The sequence below is a fragment of the Hyperoodon ampullatus genome (genome assembly GCF_949752795.1).
Source record: "Hyperoodon ampullatus genome assembly, chromosome: 8".
Classification (NCBI taxonomy): Eukaryota; Metazoa; Chordata; class Mammalia; order Artiodactyla; family Ziphiidae; genus Hyperoodon; species Hyperoodon ampullatus.
The window spans coordinates 75,144,191-75,164,672 of record NC_136921.1 but is presented as its reverse complement, the minus strand read 5'-3'; the positions used below and the strand labels follow the sequence as shown (position 1 = coordinate 75,164,672).

Here is a 20,482-nt window from a genome sequence, read left to right as displayed (position 1 = left end):
CAAAGAAGCTTATAGAGCTTGACAGATAGGGGTATTATTTCAGACTTTAGAAATCATGGTTCTAAAATGGTTAATGTAGTATTTAACCATATGGCTGTCTTCATAATTGATTTAACCCTGTCAGAAAGGGAATGTTTTTAAAGGTTAAAGTGGAATGGTTTGGGGGGGGAGGGGTGGAGAGAAGGAAAATTAAGTGGAAAATGTAAGCTAACCAACAGTACACAAAATACAATTGAGATTTCATCAAAAATACACACTTATCCATATATAAATATGCATGAAGGGAGAGACTGGGGGGCAAGTGGAAACAATGATATTTGCTGTGAAGGAGACAGCAACTTGGAAGAAGAGCCTGACCAGGGCAGGCAGAAACAGACAAATACGAGAACCGTTCCACACTCTTGGTTCCCAACCTGCTCCCTATGGTAAAAGAGATCAAGGGAAGGGGGATTCCCTGGTGGCACAGCGGTTGAGAGTCCGTCTGCCGATGCAGGGGACACGGGTTCATGCCCCGGTCCGGGAAGATCCCACATGCCGTGGAGTGGCTGGGCCCGTGAGCCATGGCTGCTGAGCCTGCGCTCCGCAAAGGGAGAGGCCACAGCAGTGAGAGGCCCGCGTAGCACAAAAAAAAAAAAAAAAAGAGATCAAGGGCATCTTTTTCTCATCATCTGCTCTCCTCCATTTAAAGAACTCAAGGGAGCTAAAGCCTTTTATTATTATCGTCCAATGATTCACATTGCCCCAACCAGCAACCATGCACCACTCATGAAGTACCTGCAAGATTCTGTTCACCTTAACTCCTCAGGGTATAGTAATAACCAATCTAAACAGATCTACTTCCAGGCAATCTACCTACACCACACATCCTTCAAAGATGTTCTCTAATAATAAGCACTCTCTTCAAATGGGGGCTATTTCACATGGATGTACAGCTGTTGTTAGGAATGGTTAGAATGTGAACCTCAACGTCACCCAGAGCCTTCAGAAAGCATCTATGCCCATCTGTTTGTCTGTAACTGTGTTCTACTCAGAGGCCAACCCCTCACTGTAAGAAATACTCAACACTAAGGAGACAGTGTTAAGAGTAGAGCCTCTAGAATGGATAAAGAAGATGTGGGTACATACACACGATGGAATATTACTCAGCCATAAAAAAGAATGAACTAATGCCATTTGCATTACATGGATGCCATGGATGCCATGCATTACAAGGTCCACATGGATGGACCTAGAGATTGTCATACTGAGTGAAGTAAGTCAGACAGAAAAAGACAAATATCACGATATTGCTTATATGTGGAATCTAAAAAATGGTACAAATGGACTTATTTACAAAACAGAAATAGTCACAGATGTAGAAAACAAACTTATGGTTACCAAGAGGTAAGGGGGTGAGGGATAAATTGGGAGATTAGGATTGACATATACACACTACTATACATAAAATAGACAACTAGTAAGAACCTACAGTATAGCACAGGGAACTCTACTCAGTACTCTGTAATGACCCACATGGGAAAAGAATCTAAGAAAGAGTGGATATATGTGTATGTGTAACTGATTCACTTTTCTGTACATACAGCAGAAACTAACACAACATTGTAACTATACAATGTTGTATACAACTATACTACAATAAAAATTAATTTAAAAAAAAAGAGCAGAACCTCTAGACCTGGGCAGACCTAGGTTCAAATACGGTCTCCCTTCCTCTCCAGTTCGGGCCTCAGTACATCCCAGAGCTAAACGATGAATGAGGGAGAGTTCAGCTCTAAGGGGAAAATCCTGAAAGCAGAGGGCAGGTCTCTCAGGTTCCCACACTTGGCACAGTGCCTGGCATAGCGACCTGTGAGGCTGGAGACAAAAGGAGACCTAGAATGTAACAAAGTAAATACAACGGTATTCAGTGACCACACAAGGCTAAGCACTTACATGCATTAATTCATTCGATCCAAATAACTTTGGGAGAAAAGCACTATTTCCCCCATTTCTAGGTCAGGAAGCTGAGGCTCAAATCAGTGGAACAATTTGCTCATGGCCCACACATGGCAAAGCAGGAATTCAAATGGTTTTGTGGTCTGTGCAGGTTTGAAGCCCATGTACTGAATCACCATTCAGCACTTATCAAACTAGGAAATCTAGATTAAATAGGCAATCCTAGAAAAGGCCAGGGCAGTGGAACCTTCCACCACCAAATCCACAGGTCTTGGTTATACATTCAGCAAATCTTTTATTCATACTCACTTGTCTCTGATCTCCCCTTTTACTAAGAGTTGAAATATTATGAAGTGAATATAAACCACTGCTCTCCAACATGATCCTTTTATTTAAATTGCTTTTCACAAACAGCTGAACCTCAAATGCTATAAAACCAGATAAATTTATAACTACAGAGGTTTTCTTCTTTCCCCCTCAATCGCTCGTTAGAGACTCTTTGGGCACTTTCCATTAAACACAGCAGATGAACACTCATTTGCCCTCACTCCCTTTCAAAACACCATTAAAGTTGCAGTAAAGGGATTTAACAGAGACCAGTGGGAAAAGAAGACAACCACAGGCAAGAAACCAAACTTCTGAAAGTGGAAACAGACTGCCGAGGAGCATGGATGAAGCACAGCAGCAAAGGTTAGGGCTGGGGGTCGGGGGAGGAAGGGCTCAGCCTCCCAGACAGCGGACACCTCTGAAGGCAGGGGCGCGGCAGGGCTGAACGCAGGACCATGGGTTGGAAATCTATTGAAGGGAGAGTAAGACCCATAGAACCCCTTCCCAAACCAGGAAGCATTCCCTCCTTCATCCTGGAAGCAGAGCTTTTCCCCTGGAAAGGCTGAATTCCAAGACTGTGGAGATTCAACAGCTAAACTCTTGAGTGCTACACCAAAACACTGGGCTTAAGAAAAACTCTCCATGTGGATTGGTGGGCCCCAGATGCATCTCTCCACACCCCCTGCCCCAGCTGTGAAAATGCTGACAGCAAGCTTGCACACCAAGCAGGAATAGATTAGAGGATTCCTCCCTGGGATGAGAAACAGTTGGGGACAAGCCCTCAAAGGAATGGTGGATCCCTGACCAATCACGCTACCGTAAAGCCTGCCCTGCACGCGCGCGCGCGCGCGCGCACACACACACACACACACACACACACACACACACACACACACCTTTCAATCAGCTTCTTAAAAACTAAAATTATCAGACACTCAAGGAAAGACCCTACCCTAAAAGAAAACAACAATAACAGGTTAAAAGAGAAACCCTGAGGAATCAGGGTTCATAGGAGGTACACCCTCCAGAAAGAGAAGAGCTACTGTTTCCACTACCTAGGGGGCCCTATAACAAGGGCCTTCAGGGTCTAGTGAGGTGGTCAGCTGACCAGACTGACTGCAGGACAGACAACCGAGGCCACACCACTTAAGACCCACTGTAATCACTGATCTTACACTAAACTGCCGTCTATTAAACCACAATGGCACTGAGTTCTATGCCACTGAAATGAAAAACTCCTTCTAAATGAAGTGGCCACATTCTTTATCAACAGAGATCAAAACTGAAAAATCCATCCCCCTAACACCCCCCTTACTCAGGAGAAACTACTGCCCAGCACCTTTCTACACACAGCTTTTTGTTTACATTGAAATGCTCAACATTCCCAAGCATAAACTACCTAAAATAACTTCCCCTCTTTATGTAAACCAAGCACCCTCAGGTTAATCCCCCCAAATTAACCAGAATCCAATAATACAATAATAATTACCCAGAAAGCATGGTATGCGGGCTCCTAACTGTTTAAGGCAAGAGGCTCTTAAAAACAAGACTGTCAAGTATTAGCTTGAAAATGGGCTCATCCAGAAGCCAATGTGCTTCCTTGTCCCACCGGTCTTGCCACCTAGTCACTCCTGGGGACCCAAGACACTGGTATAAAGCACTTTTCAAGCTTAACTGGGCATAAGGATGCCGTGGGGGTCTTGTCAAGATGCAGATTTTGATGCACTTATCAGGTATAGTCAGGACTATGGGCCATACTTTGGTAGCAAAGGTATCAAGTATGCAAAGCACAGGTCACCACAGGCGGGACCTCTAAGGAAGACCACCCTTCTGGCAGGGTCTGAGCAGGGTCTAGGGCCATGGATGGGGCACCAACTTGCCCAGTTTACAAGGTTTAAGATAAACAGGGATTGTTCTTGACCATAAATTACACCCAGTTCATACTCTGGATCCCTTTCCTCATCCCGATTCCCCACCTCCTCTGCCCCCCATTCTCTACTCTGTGATACAGGGGAAGGGGGCTCTCAAATTTAAAGATAAAGGGCTCTCAAGATGAAGAGAAACATACAGTGTGCCCCCAAAGAGGTTACAGAGATACCCAGTAGGCAGCCGGCACAGAAGAGCTCCTGCAAGCTCCTTGCACTGTACAGAAGGGCTTGTGTCAGCTGGAGGGGAGGGGCAATCTCCATCAATCAAATCGGTCTACAACCTGGAGCACAGCCTTCTCCCCGGTGCCTTTCCTGCCTTTATGTAAATCTCCAAATACACTTTTCCCAGTGGCCAGCTTTCCTACTCCTTTTGACATTTTAATCACACAGCTGACTATTTTGCTGCTTAGAAACGACCATATAAGGAATATTTTTTTAAAAAGGAATGGCAGAAATAAACCAAACTGGGCTTTATCTCTAGGCAGTGAGAGAGAGAGAAGGGCAGGGGTTACTTCTCATTTCTGAGTGTTTCAGTTAAAAATAATTTTATTTACATATGTGTGTGTGTGTGTGTGTGTGTGTGAAAGCAAAATTTGGGACACAGAACACCTGAGGCTACTTACTGCATTTAAAGCAGATCTTACATTTTTCACGACATCTGGAGACTATGAAAAGTGACCCTCCTGTGTTATCAATCATTTTAGAGATTTTTTTTTTTTTTTTTTAACCATCTTGAACTTTCACAGTAAAGGTTCCTGTTGATTTTATCTGGTCTGAGTTTTCATCTCACACTGGGAAATGTTCACAACAAGATAAGAAAAATAAAAAGGATGAGGAAGAGGATTCCTTTGGGGAGGGCGGGGAGGGCGGGGGTACCTTTATCACTAGGGCAAACGTCATTTAAATAGTCAATAAGAAATGGTAAACTGTGGTAAACTATCAGATCACAGCCTTGGATTTTTAAAGAGCACAATACCTGCACAGAGCTTCCAAAGTCTGGCCCTTCTCCCTCCCCTACACCCAAAAGCAAGCATTGTGGGGGGAGGGAGAGACATGCACTTTGGGACTGAGAAAGGGGAAGACTTAGCCTAAGTTTATGGGATGGAGGGAACCTGGCCTTGCCTCTGACCACTTTGTCCCACGCCGTGGTGAGGCTGGGCAGGTGAACTGGCAGCACTGCCCACAAGCCTGTCTAAGGGGGGTGAGAGCCTCTTGGGAAGATTCACTTTGAGGAGGAAGAAGAAGCCAAATGATGAACTGACTCAGCCAGAAAGCCTCGGCCCAAGGGGAGGGCAATTTCAAGCACAGTGTGTCTTCCATCACTTGGATTTCTCCTACAAGCAGCAGCAGAGAGGCTGTAAATAAAACCCCAAAATGCTACTTGAACAGACTCAGCTCCAGGGAATGACACCTGGGTACCGGGAGCTGATGTGGGGAAGGGCTCCGGGAGAGAAGCACCAGCTGCCCCAGCGGCCAGAGCATCCCTGGTCGTGAACACATGACGTGCCCCTGGGGAGCTTCCCAAAGCTTCCAGAAACACTTTTACAAGGGCCTGGGACCTTGTGTGAAGAGATGTGGGCAACAAGTCAGTGTAATCTGAGTTATTACTCCTGTAACCTCATTACCCCAAAACAGGTGAGGTCTGGGGAAATTCAGACTGCTAATTCTAGGGAAGAAAAAAAGCAAAAGGCAAGAGGGAAAAAATGGGTAACGAAATACGAAAGTTACCTGACATTACTCTCATTAGGCCTCCTTTTTCTTATTTTGAATACCTCATTTTTTGTAAGAGTGCACTGAGAAGGGTGGACAGCCTTTATTTACTCATGCGATGCACAGGCACCGTGCGATGTAAACGTGCACTGCCATTAAGGCACTTAAATCTAGTAGGAAAAGAGTCTATCGAAATGGAGCCATCCCCCTTTCAATAAAGCATCGTTAAAATAAATGTTGGCAAAGATTTGCAAGTCTCAGCTTGCAGTGTGCATGCTTACAGCACCATGAATACAATAAATTCTCAGTTCAAAGTACCCTGAGCAATGTTTCCACTTTCTCCCAATGCACTTTGTCTGCCATGCTGTTCCTATACTGTATCTAAGTTTTCATGTATTACAGCATGGAAATGCATTCATTCACCTTATTTATTTACTCAACAAGTATCTGTTGCACATCCACTGCGTGCCAGGCACAGGGTGACAACAAGATGTGACGGCACTTCCCCGAAGCTCTCAGTTGAGGGGACAAGAGTCTTTATCACAGCGTCTGAATTTTATTTCAAAACACTTCAACAGGGCTTCCCTGGTGGCGCAGTGGTTGAGAGTCTGCCTGCCAATGCAGGGGACACGGGTTCGTGCCCCGGTCCGGGAGGATCCCACACGCCGCAGAGTGGATGGGCCCGTGAGCCATGGCCACTGAGCCTGCGCGTCTGGAGCCTGTGCTCCGCAACAGGAGAGGCCACAACAGTGAGAGGCCCGTGTATCGCAAAAAGAAAAAAAAAAAAAAACACTTCAACATAAACAGTGTGATATAAATGTGTGTCTGTCCGTTGCCTTTAATCTCCTGCCTGAGGGCAATTACTTGTCTTAATCTGGAATACAGGCTCCTGAAATAGTTAACTAGCTTTTAATCAGAAGGCCACACACAACAGCTAAGGCCACCACAAGTCCAAGTTGGTCAGCTAGCCATCCTTATCAGCAACCAGCACCACGGTTACGCTAATTAGCACCCTGGAGATTAGAAATGAAATTTCACACAGGTTAAATTACTGACTTTGTTATTTAGTATTATAGTTGCTGGAAACCTCTTTTCAGTGGTGAATTCATGGTATTTGAGGAAAGAGGATAGACTAGAGATATCACAGAAGCACCCTGGCCCATGTATGACCCAGGCAGATAAAAATCTAGCCGGCCCTCACAGATGTGCCATAGGCTTGGTAAGTAAGTGGCTGGAGGTCCAGCTGCTAATTCCAGGGAATTATTTGGCCTCTGATTCAAAAATGTCAGGATAACTGAAGTTCTGTCTGTGATAGGGAGAACTCCAAAGATGTCACTCCAAGATTCCCAGGCCCTGATTATTGAATCAAACACAATCCAGGTATTACTGTGAATGGGGATCTGCAGGTGGGATTAAGAATTAAGGTTACTGGGCTTCCCTCATGGCACAGTGGTTAAGAATCCGCCTGTCAATGCAGGGAACACGGGTTCGAGCCCTGGTCCCGGAAGATCCCACATGCCACGGAGCAACTAAGCCTGTGCGCCGCAACTACTGGGCCTGCGCTCCAGGACTTGCGAGTCACAACTACTGAGCCCAAAGTGCTGCAACTACTGAAGCCCGCACGCCTAGAGCCCGTGCTCCACAACAAGAGAAGCCACCACAATGAGTCCGCGCACCAAAACGAAGAGTAGCCCCGGCTCGCCGCAACTAGAGAAAGACTGTGCGCAGCAACCAAGACCCAACACAGCCAAAAATAAAAATAAATAAATTTAAAAAAAAAGAATTAAGGTTACTAACTAGCTGACCTTCAACTAGAGAGATCATTCTGGATTACTGAGTGGGCCCCATGTAATCACACAAACCCTTAAAAGCAGAAGAGGAAGACTGAAGTCAGTCTTCATCTCATGAATACATGTGATGTGTCCCCTGGGGGGCTTTCAGAACTTCCAGAAGCCTTTTTACAAGGGCCTGGGGCCTTGTGTAAGGAGAGAAGGGTAGCAAGTCAGTGCAATCTGAGTTAAGAGTATGAGGTGAAATGAGACAGAAGGCAGTGGAGATGGTCAGAGACTCAAAGCCTCAGAAGGATTCAGCCCTTCTGGACTTGGCATGTTGCTAGTTTTGAAGATGGGAGGAAGGGGGCCACATGCAAAGGAATGCAGGCAGCCTCTAGAAGTTGAGAATGACACCTAGCCAAGAGCCAGCAAGGAAATGAGGACCTCAGTCCTACAGCCATGTGGCACTGAACTCAGCCAGCCTGAATGAGTTCAGGAATATTTCATCCCCTGAGCCCCAGAAAGGAATGCAGTCCCAGCAACATCATAAACTGGGCCTTGTGAAGCCCAGAGCAGAGAACCCACTGTGCCAGGCTGTGCCTGGACTTCCAACCCACAAAACTGTAATATAATCAATTTGTTTTAAGCTGATATATTTGTAGTAATTTCTTAGGGCTACAGTAGAAAACTAACATGTTGTCCATGAAATGCTGCCATACTTGCTACAGGTAAACACTGAATGTGAGGTGCCATCAGGGCAGCGACCCTTCTAAAAGGACAGAGCTGGAACTTTACTAGGCATATAAAACAGGCGATATGACTGCATTGTGCCAGACTGCTAATAAACCTCTATATGGGCAGAATGCCATCTGACCCTTGTTTTCATTCATACCTGAGTGAGTTTACAGGGAGGAAAACTCTAGCCCTCACGTCTTGTAACTACTGGTAGTAGTTATAATTTACCATAAAGAATCTAATACCTGAAGTTGGTTTTGTTTTGCTAGTAAGAATCACTAACCAAACCATCACAAATAAATGAATAACCACAAACTTTGGTTCTAAGATGTCCCTAGAAGAAAGATCGGAGTCCTTCCTGGAATCATTTCAGTTTCTCTAAGGAACTAGGGAAGGAGCCCATAAGGGGGAAGGAGTTCTCCTGATATTAAGCAGGAGATGAGCCCTGTGCTGCATGATGAAGTAAAGACCCCAGAAACAGGGAGGCAGGGCCCTTGAGAACTTTCTTTCCCTGAGGGTTCAAAGTGTGATCCCTGGACGGGCAGCAACAGCACCACCTGGGATCTTGTTAGAAATGCAAATTCTCAGCCCCACCCCAGAGCACTGGGATGATTCTGATACTCAGGTTTGAAATCCACCACAGGGGTTAGCAATGCAGGACCTTGTCCATGCCCTGAGGCAGCTTCCAATCAAAGAAGAAGATTAGACAGAAAGAGCTGCCCAGCCGACAGTGTTAAGTGACTGGGGAAAACAGTAGAGGGAAGAGACGGGACCTGAACTGGGCCTGAGGATGAAGTGGGGGTGGCATCACTTCCTCCCAGAGGGCCTGCACAGAGGTGGGAGACAGAGTGATTTACTTCTTCCATTCCCACACAGAATAAAAGCAGCTGAAGGGGCTTCCCTGGTGGCGTAGTGGTTGAGAGTCCGCCTGCAGATGCAGGGGACATGGGTTCATGTCCCAGTCGGGGAGGATCCCGTATGCCGCGGAGCGGCTGGGCCCGTGAGCCATGGCCGCTGAACCTGTGCGTCTGGAGCCTGTGCTCCGCAACGAGAGAGGCCACAGCAGTGAGAGGCCCACGTAACGCAAAAAAACCAAAAAAAAACAAACAAACAGACAAACAAAAAGGCAGCTGAAGGAAGAAAGGCATGCCTCTTTTGTTGGCGTCCACAAAGTGCCATGTACTCAGTAGGTACACAAATGTTAATTTTGACAAGAAAAAGTCCCTTTCTGCTTTTTGAATAAATTATATGTATTTGCTGTAAACTAATAACTTTTATGATTCGGGGTTATTTTTTCAAATATTCATTCAGTACAGTGGCTACTGCGGAATCCTGTTCTAACCCTCATTCATTCTTTTTGCCAAGGGCAGGAGATCTGTGGGGGAAGGGATGGGGTGGGAGGAAAGAGCATGAGTTCCAGTCTATCCAGAGGTCCCACCTGTTGGCAGGTGCTCCATGACCCTCCTAAACCATCCTGGAGAGGGCAGGAGAAGAGCAGTCCTGTCTCACGCAGCAGCAATCCATCCTCCTCAGGGACCAGGTCCAGACTTGCCCATCCTCCTCAAACAAAGCTCTGGTGCACGCACACCCCCCACCCTCCCGCCTCTGCAGGAACCCTCGGGTCCTATGTCACAAAGATAATGGCAACAGAAGGAAACACCTGAAACTCTCCTCAGCTCCATCCTCACACACACTTGCAATGGCACTCATCCTGTCATATCTGTGTAAAGTTAATCCTTCTACCTATGCTCAGGGTGCCAAGATCAAAGGGCAAGGAAAGGTGAGAGAGGTGCAGGATCCAACAGTTTATACAGAGAAATATCTCTAATGGTTACCCTGGATAGGAGGAGACTTTATGAGTTTAATTAGATTAGGTTAAAAGATTATCCTTGGATGTTAGTTGCAACCTGACTAGCTTGCAATGAGACCATTAAGATCCAGTTAGGACAATGAGCTACCACTACACACCTAGTAGAATGGCTAAAAATTTTTTTTAAATTTTTTGATGATTAAAAACTGCTCGTGAGGATGCAGATCAACAGGAACTCTCCTACACTGCTGGTGGGAATGCAAAATGGTACAACCACTTGGGAAAACAGTCGGCATTTTCATATAAAATTAAATTAATACGTTTAACATATCACCAAGCAATTCCACAACTACGCATTGACTCGAGAAATGAAAATATAAATTTACTCAAAAACCTGTATGAATGTATTTATAGCAATACATGCATTCACATTTACTCATAATCACCAAAAAAACCCTGAAAGCTATTCAAATGTCCCTCAACTAGTGATTGGATAAACGACGGTATGTCCATGCAATAAATTAATACTACTCAGCAATAAAAAGTAAAGCGGTAAGACACAACGTTGTAAATCAACTATACTTCAATAAGAAAAATATATTGGGGAAAAAAAAAGAGGTATTGACACCCACTACAACATGGATGAATTTCAAATGTATTATGCTTAGTGAAAGAAGCCAGATTCAAAAGGCTGTATAATGTATGCTTCTATTTAGATGACATTCTGGAAAAGGCAAACTAAAGTCTTGGAGAACGTATCAGTGGTTGCCAGGGAGTAGGGGTTGACTACAAAGGGGCAGGATGAGGGAATATTTTGGGGTGAGGGAACTGTTCTGTGCTTGATTGTGGTGGTGCTTACACAACTCCATGTATCTGCCAAAGCTCATGGAGCAAAAATAATTTTATTCTACGTAAATCAAAAAATAAGTGAAAAACATTTTAATTAAAAAAGAGTGGGCCTGACTGAGGGTGTCATTCTGTGCTGGAGAGTGACTCTAACTGCACGAAACTTCTATCCTGGGTAAACATCTCTGACCCACTGAGAGGCAGAACCAGCCAGAGGCCAGCCCCAGCATCTATCATCCCCCTGCACCTTGATAAGAGAGCCCTGGTTTTTAACTGGTCACTGTTTTAAAAGTACCCAATACCTGGAAAGAAATGAGAGATCACAGGATATCCCTTCAGAGGGGTGCTGGGGCTTGTTTATGTAAAGCAGACTCTCCAGACTATCTCATTCCATAGGTGTGTACTCTTCTTGATTGACTTCCTATCAACGGAACTATTTTACAGCTCTGCGAATTGCGAAAAAACTGACAGCAATGCATATGAATTTTGTCTGGCAGAGACTATAAATCCCTGTAATCCAAATTCTCATTTAAACTGGTCTTAATGTCTCGCTTGTTCCTGCCTTAATGAATGAGCTAAATAAAACTGTTGACACAGGACCTTTTTATATTTACATGTCATACTTTTGCTTTTTTGAAAAATCACACTTTAGCAGCACAGCACATTAAATGAATAAAAGGCTGCATTTTCTAGCCTTCTTGGCAGCCACTGAGAGGAAAGTGAGTGTTGGGTGGGAATTCAAGAAGGACTGTTTAAAGGGCGCCAACCCAGCTGGGAGAGGCCCCTTTCTGGCAGAAATGATGACATACCAGGTGGTACTCAACACTCCTACCGGACACTGAGGTGACCTTGTGGTGAGAGGGAATGTAGGCTGATAACAGCTCCCAAAGGTATGTCCAGGACCCAATCCCTAGAACCCGTACACGTTACTTCATTTGGAAAAGTGGTCCATGTGGCTGTGGTTAAGGATTTTTGAGATGAAAGCATCATTCTGGATTATCCAGGTAGGCCCCAAATGCCATCACAATAATCATCACAAGTATCCTTATAAAAGAAAGGCAGGGCTTCCCTGGTGGCGCAGTGGTTGAGAGTCCACCTGCTGATGCAGGGGACACGGGTTCGTGCCCCGGTCCGGGAAGATCCCACATGCTGTGGAGTGGCTGGGCCCGTGAGCCATGGCCGCTGAGCCTGTGCGTCCGGAGCCTGTGCTCCGCAACAGGAGAGGCCACAACAGTGAGGCCTGCGTACCGCAAAAAAAAAAAAAAAAAAAAAAAAGAAAGGCAGAGGGGGATCAGACCATCACACACAGAGAAGGCCATGTGAGACAGAGAATGGAATGACGCAGCCACAAACCAAGGAATACTAAGAGCCATCAGAAGCTAGAAGAGGCAAGGAACCGATTCTCCCTAGTCTCCACAGGGGATGCAATTCTGCTGATACCTTGATTTCTGACTTTCAGCCTTCAGAAGTGTGAGAAAATAAATTTCTGTTGTTTTAAGCCACCAAGTTTGTGGTAGCCCCAGGAAACTAACACCAATGATGAGCACCAAGCTAGGTTCCCTGACGGCACCTTGAACTCACCAAGGCTCCAAGCCACGTACCTCTAGACCATTAACTAGAGAGAGAGAAACACATTTTTATCTTGTTTAAGCGACTACATATTTGATTTTTTTTTCTTGAAGCCAAACTTAACCCTAATACTGGGGCATACTGAGATCATGAGTTCCTGGCCCCAACCTCACCTTGCCTCCGTTGATCAATCATATTGGCTGTCCTGCAATCTAAGCAAGGTTGAGAATTAAATGAAGAGTTGAAGAAAAAAGAAGTCAAACCCAAAGTATCAAAACAACTGTGTTACGGTTAAGATTAAGTTTGCACCACTGGGCATAATCAGGGAGTATGTGTAGTAAAGAATTTGTAACGTTTTTTTTTTTTTTTTTTTTTTTTTTTTTGCATTACACGGGCTTCTCACTGCTGTGGCCTCTCCCGTTGCGGAGCACAGGCTGTGGACACGCAGGCCCAGCAGCCATGGCTCACGGGCCTAGCCGCTCCGCGGCATGTGGGATCTTCCCAGACCGGGGCACGAACCCGTGTCCCCTGCATTGGCAGGCGGACTCTCAACCACTGCGCCACCAGGGAAGCCCTGTAACGTTTTTAAAATGTGGCATATCAGAGTATCTAACTGATTAACTCTGTGATTCCTATTTGAAATGGGTAATTTTCAGCTTTAAGTAAAATTTACTTCAATATATTTCTTATTTTTATTACTTTTGAATTGAAGTATTTATACTTCAATTTATAATATTGTGCTAGTTTCAGGTGTACAGCACAGTAATTCAGGTTTTTTGCAGATTATATTCCATTATAGGTTATTACAAGATATTGAATATAGTTCCCTGTGCTATACAGTAAATCCTTGTTGCTTATCTATGTATCTCACATCTTCTTAAGCCAATCGTCTCTTAATGGACACCTGGGTTGTTTCCATGTCTTGGCTATTGTAAATAGCTCTGCTATGAACGTTAGGGTGCATGCATCTTTTCAAATTGGAGTTTTTGCTTTTTCCAGATATATATGCCCAGGAGTGGAACTGCCGGATCATATGGGTCTATTCTTAGTTTTTTTTTTTTGCGGTTCGCGGGCCTCTCACTGTTGTGGCCTCTCCCGTTGCGGAGCACAGGCTCCGGACGTGCAGGTTCAGCGGCCATGGCTCACGGGCCCAGCCGCTCCACGGCACGTGGGATCCTCCTGGACCGGGGTACGAACCCGTGTCTCCTGCATCGGCAGGCGGACTCTCAACCACTGCGCCACCAGGGAAGCCCTATTCTTAGTTTTTTAAGGAACCTTCGTAGTGTTCTCCACAGTGGCTGCACCAATTTACATTCCCACCAACAGTTTACGAGGGTTCCCTTTTCTCCACACCCTCTCCAGCATTTATTATTTGTAGACTTTTTGACAATAGCCATTCCGACAGGTGTGAGATGATACCTCATTGTACTTTTGATTGGCATTTCTCTAATAATTAGCGACGTTAAGCATCTTTTCATGTGCCTGTTGGCCATCGGTGTGTCTTCTTTGGAAAAATATCTATTCAGGTTTTCTGCCCATTTTCTTGGGTTGATTGTTTTTTTGATACGGAGTTATATGAGCTGTTTCAAATGTATGGTTTTAAATTAGATTATAAACATAAGATTTGTAAGTTGAATTTAAAGGCCATGGAAAGTCACGTTTAAAATTGACTACGATACAATGAACAGTAATCTGATACTTATATCATCATCTGTACACAAAATGCTGCTCTCAGACATCGAAAGCCTTGTTTTATACATTGGGCAGACCATTGTTAAAGTCAGTCTCTCACTTTCAAAATGCTCACTGGAAGGAATTCAAGATGGAAGGAAAGAAGGAGGGAGGGAGGGAGAAAGGAGAAAAACAATCCCTTAACTCCAAGTCCACCACAATTCACCTACAGCCCCCAGCTGGCCAACAAAGCTAGCCATCATTCATTTCTGGCCCCCCAGCCAAATTCTAGAACCTTCCATGTGCTACTGCAGTCCTCACTGTCATCGCTGTGTACTTGTCAGCAACCCCAACGAACTCCTCCATGTTCCTGACATCTATACAGAGGAGGCACTCTGCTCTGAGACGCTCTCTCTCAGGTCAGGAGCAGCCTGCAATCTCACTATGCACGGTCAGAGGCTGGTGTGTCGGGCCACACACGAGTGGCCTCTAATAGTCCCAGAGAGCCATGACAGGCCGGGTGTGTGAGCTTGAGGCAAACGTCCTTCTCTGACCTCTGTGGTGAGGAGCTCACACTTGTACGCACGTGGTTTCCATTATCTGAAATACCTCTTGAAAACATCGGGAACCTAAGAGGGCAGCAGCTAAGTGATATCTGGGGGCTTAGCTGTTATCTCTTTCGAGGTTGAACAGGACAAATTGCACTCACAGATGACATAGGTAACCCATGACATCACTGACAAGGAGCCAGATGACGAGCCACAGGCAGAGTTCATCTCCTCCCGACACAGCTGCCACCCCCTGTAATGACTGAGACAGTCACAGCCTTCTCAGCTCCAACGTTCAATTTTCTACTAGTGTCTTGGGTTTAGGACACAGCAGAGGGAAGGGCTGCCCCATTAACTGTAGTTCAAGTTCTTTATGAACTTTTCCTATCCATCAAAGCAAAAACAATTTTTTTTAGTTAAATAATGGATGTTAATACACTTTATTTATTAAAACACACAGATCGTAAGTGTCCAGCTCGATAAATGTTTACATATGTATATATCTATGTAAAATAATCTAGATCAAGTTTTAAAATATTACAATTTTTTTTTAAGAAAGTTCTCTCATGGTCTTTCCAGTGAATAGCCATCCCTCTCCTCAAAAGCAACAATTTGACCTCACTCTCAAAAGCTGATCAAGATTAACATTAAATTTGGAATTCCTGGGCTTCCCTGGTGGCGCAGTGGTTAAGAATCCACCTGCCAATGCAAGGGACCGGGTTCGAGCCCTGGCCGGGGAAGATTCCACAAGCCGTGGAGCAACTGAGCCCATGCGCCACAACTGCTGAGCCTGCACTCTAGAGCCCGCGAGCCACAACTAATGAAGCCTGCACGCTTAGAGCCCGTGCTCTGCAGCAAGAGAGGCCACGGCAATGAGAAGCCCGTGCACCACAACGAAGAGTAGCCCCCGCTTGCTGCAACTAGAGAAAGCCCACGCACAGTAAGGGAGACACAACTCAGCCAAAAATAAATAAAAGAAAATAAATAAAAATTTAAAAAAAATTTTGGAATTCCTGATGACACACTGATTTATTACAACAAAAAGAGTGACTGCTTCTTCATTTTCTTTAGAACCAACTCTAACAGGCTGTCACACTAGTCTCCAGCTTAGCACTCCCTAACCCCCACCCAGGTCAACCACAGGCCATATTAAACTTTCCCACCAACTTCCCCACCTCTCCCGTTCTGAAGACTCCTCCTATGGATGTAAGCATTGCAGGAGGCAGAGGGCTGCTAATCCCCACCCACCCCGCCGTTCCCACACATCATGGTGGGCACTTGCAGGCTCCCTGGCCAACTTCCACACAGCCTTAAACTTCTTAAAACATCTGGCCAAAGAAGAATGAAACAAAATAAGTCCCCAACCTGCCTACACCCAAAGATAAGAGCTCCAGAAGTGCAGAGTTTCAACCTGTTGCACTTTTATACCTCAGCTATTAAACAATTTTGAATAATCAGAAAAAAAGCTTACCTTAAGATACGCATTACAAGTTAATGGAGACTTCCCTGGTGGTCCAGCGGTAAAGAACCTGCCTTCCAATGCAGGGGATGCGGGTTCGATCCCTGCTGGGGGAACGAAGATCCCACACGCCCTGGGGCAACTAAGTCCGTGTGCCACAACTACTGAGCCCGCGCACCTCAATGAGAGAGCCTGCATGCTGCAAACTACAGAGCCCACGTGCTCTGGAGCCCACGCGCCACAACTAGAGAGGGAAAACCCACAGGCCACAACTAGAGAGAAGCCTGTGCGCCGCAATGAAGATCCCTCGTGACGCAACTAAGACCCAAAGCAGCCATAAATAAATAAATAAAGTAAAAAAAAAATTGTTAAGTTAATGTGCCAAAAATAATAATAATAACTACTGGGAATTTTAACTTTAAAGCGTTCACTTTTTATGTAAACCCAATCATGTATAAAGGCAAAGTCAGAAATCAGCCTCTTTTTTAAGAACTCGGCTTTTAACAGTGGACCGAGTTGCTTCTGAGAGAGAATGGGCGGGCAGAGAATTCTGTGGGTTTGGCGGGTTTCTCTGTCTTCCTAAGTATTTGATCATCCCGCAGCCAAGGGAGCTGGACATGACAGGACTTTGCGAATCCGTCACTGTGGGGACACGCTGCTTTCAACTCCCCGATGGCCACGCCCATGGAGTTTAAAACTTATGTAGATCAGGCATGCAAAACTGCTGAGGAATTTGTCAATATTTACTATGAGACAATGGACAAGAGAAGACAGGCACTAACCAGGCTGTATCTGGACAAGGCCACTTTAGTATGGAATGGAAATGTTGTAACAGGACTGGAAGCCCTGACTAATTTTTTTGACGTGTTGCCTTCTAGTGAGTTTCAGGTCAATATGCTAGATTGCCAGCCAGTTCATGAGCAAGCTACTCAGGCCGAGACTACAGTTCTTGTGGTGACCAGTGGAACTGTGAAGTTTGATGGAAACAGACAACACTACTTCAACCAGAACTTCCTGCTGACTGCTCAGTCTACTCCTAACAATACCGTGTGGAAGACTGTAAGCGACTGCTCCCGTTTTTAAGATTGGGCTAGTAGTTAAAGGGGGCAAAAGTCCATTCTCTTTTGGTACATTATTCCAGCAGTGGAAACTTATAAGAAGTAGTTCATTGCATTGTGGAAGCATTAAAAACTAATATGTGCTGAAACTAAATTTCTTTAATATTTTTTATTCCTAGCGGCACCTTTTCTAGCAGCTGCAGTTTAGAACATTCCCCTTAAGAGCTTTAATGTTAGTTTTCTACATGCCTTATATACGTTTCACTAATGACATTCTTACAGTAACATTAAACCCATGGTCTCTGTACTAATATACTCACTGTGAGCCCAGTGTATTGCAAAAATGAAATCCTTTTATAGTACTGTCTATGGGATATCAGCACAATGTAACTCTCTGGGAGGAAGATGGAGTGTTTTTTTTTTTGTTATTAGGCTAATTTTGTAGTACAACATGTACCTAATTTTTGGTAAACACTGGTAATGCAGTTTAAATATGAGGCTTTTTCAAATCAGTTCAATGAACACATTACTAATTTAGGTTTACATAAGTACTCTGACATACTAGAATGGCATGTAGAGATGTTCAGTAGTCTTTTTATGTTAAGTAATGTAGGTGGGTTTTTTTTATGTTGGTATGTTTTCTTAAGTGAATTAATCTACTAGAGAGGTGTAAAATGTTCTCAATTGATACCTGAGTGTTAGATACACTCTGGCTTAAAAGCAAAACTTCTTAAGAAAGCTTTTTCTTGGCAGCTCCAGGTCTGTAACTTTAGATAGTGAATTGTAGTAGTACTAAGAGTTTTAATGGGAGAATGAGAAGTGAGAAGTGTAGAGATCCGAGGTTGGCCAAAAGCAAGGCGGGGTGGTCAAATGGTACACTTTTGGTACTTGTTTCTACCTCCTAAAAATGTAGCCTAATTTTAGGATTTAAGTCATTAAAGTAATAAGTATCAAAAAAAAAAAACTCAAAACATTTTTTTTTTCAAGTACTTTAGCTACTAGACATCCACGAGGGTCAGGAAAGAGACATGGGTCTCTAGAACACGGCAATCCTTCTGCATTTACCACACGGTGGCGCTGCTTCAACACTAATTCCAGACAAAATCCAGAACTGTGTTTCTTTGCCACCAAGACAATAACGCTTGCAACCCGTTAGGAGCGTGACGTCCAGAAAATTTTTTGGTTTTTTTTTTTTTTTTTTTAAGGTTTTAGGCAATATACATGTGGTTAACAGTTTATATGGATAAATTAAAACTGCTCAGGCAGCAACTCTGTCCTCATTTTAGGCTGGACTTAACAGAATTCTGACATATTTGCCAGGGGAAGGCTGATCAGCCTGAGAGCCAACGATGCAACGTGTTGGGCAGAAGGGCCGAGTGCCTGAGTGAGATGTCTCACAGCGCAACACTGACATGTCATCTACCTGTGAATCTATACTGATATAAATAGGTAAGTGAGGAAGAAGACACGAATCGCTCAGGCAGAAAAATTCCAAATAATTTATGTACATACTCCACTCACAAGGTGGGGAGCCCAAGTCCCCACCCTGCATGGGGGGCTGTGCATAGCAACTTCCCTCCAGAGAGTAGAGGATGGAGAGGGATGTAAGAAAAAGAGTAACTTCACCCTGGAGAAACCTGGCAACCTCTACCTGGGCCGGGTGAACACAGTGAACGAAAACCGTGGTAAGTCACGTTGAAGTGTCAGCATGATGAGATGAGAAGGGCACTTTACCTCTGTGGTCCGCCTCCTCACAACTTCAGTCTAATCATGAGAAGCGTCAGACAAACCCCCCAAAGAGGGGCATCCTACAAACCATGGGAACAGTAGCCTCAGAACTGCCAAGGCCATCAAAACCAAGGAAAGTCTGAGAAACTGTCAGAGCCAAATGGAGCCTAAGGAAACATGACAAATAAATGTCATAGGGTATCCTTGACTAAGATCCTGGATATTAGGTATCAACCAAAGAAATAGGAAGTACAGACTTCGGTTAATAATAACATATCAGTATGAGATCATGTTGTGACATGTATCATACTAATATACTATGTTAATGATAAAAGAAAGTGGCTATGTGATAATAAATGGGAACTCCAAACTATCTTTGAACTATTCCAAAATAAACTTTTTATCTAAGGCTCAAATGGTAACTAAGAGAAGCCTTCACATACAGGAGAATTCCTTCAGCTTCTGTATTAAGGAACTTAGGCTGTGTTCCCAACAATCCCTTGACATCTGCCATAGAGGAGGAAGGTTGTTACAGGCTGAAGGATGTGCCCCCAAATTTCATATGCTGAAGTCGTACGTCCTAGTACCTCAGCATGTGACTATATTTGCAGACTAGGCCTTTAAGAGGTGATTGAGTTAAAATGAGGCCATTGAGGTGGGCCCTAATCCAACCTGAGTGCTGTCCTTACAAGAGGAAATGTGGACAAAGAGACACCAGGGATGCACAGACACAGAGGAAAGACCACGTGAGGGCATAGGGAGAAGGTGGCCATCTGGAAGCCAAGGATAGAGGCTGCAGGAGAAACCAAACATGCCAGTACTTTGATCTTGGACTTCCAGCCTCCAGACCTATGACAAAAGTAATTTCTGTTGTTTAAGCTACCCATCTTGTGGTACTTTGTCATGGCAGCCTTAGCAAACTAATACAAAGGTGAAGCAGAAAAACAGTGCTTCACTGAATGTTATGTGAAGGACAGCAGTGGGAATGCAGAGCTTGATGGCTTCTGGGCCATGTGTACCCTTTGAGAGGGATCTGACCTGAGGCTGCTCTTCTGGGTGGCAACTAAGTGATGTGGAGATGACCCGGGCTTTGGACTCAGGCAGACTGAAGTCCAAATCCCAGTCAGTCCCTAAGTAGCTGTATAACCTTCAGGCAAGTTATCTAAACGCTTGGGTTTTTCCAGCAACTGTAAGTGGGATTCGTGCCTACATCTCAAGGTTAAAAATGTTTACAAAGGGTCTAGTACATGGTAAGCACTGAATAAATACTAAGTTTCCATTCTCCCCTTCCTTTCCTCTAAGGCAAAAGTCAGGTTGGCAAACTATGGTCTAGGACCCAAGTCTGACCCACTGCATGTTTTTATAAATACAATGTTACTGGAACAT

General features: G+C 44.6%; 2 protein-coding genes across 2 annotated transcripts in view; one reads left to right on the top strand and one right to left on the bottom strand.

Annotated features, from left to right (window-relative positions):
- TANC1 (tetratricopeptide repeat, ankyrin repeat and coiled-coil containing 1) overlaps positions 1-20,482 on the bottom strand; it is a 182,206-nt gene that overhangs the window by 93,801 nt on the left and 67,923 nt on the right. The window lies entirely within an intron of this gene.
- Positions 16,983-17,393, top strand: LOC307057000 (NTF2-related export protein 2-like; the record flags this gene model as incomplete). The annotated part of the gene is made up of 1 exon (XM_079709987.1): positions 16,983-17,393. The coding sequence occupies one exon, from the start codon at positions 16,983-16,985 to the stop codon at positions 17,391-17,393; it is 411 nt and encodes a 136-aa protein (XP_079566113.1).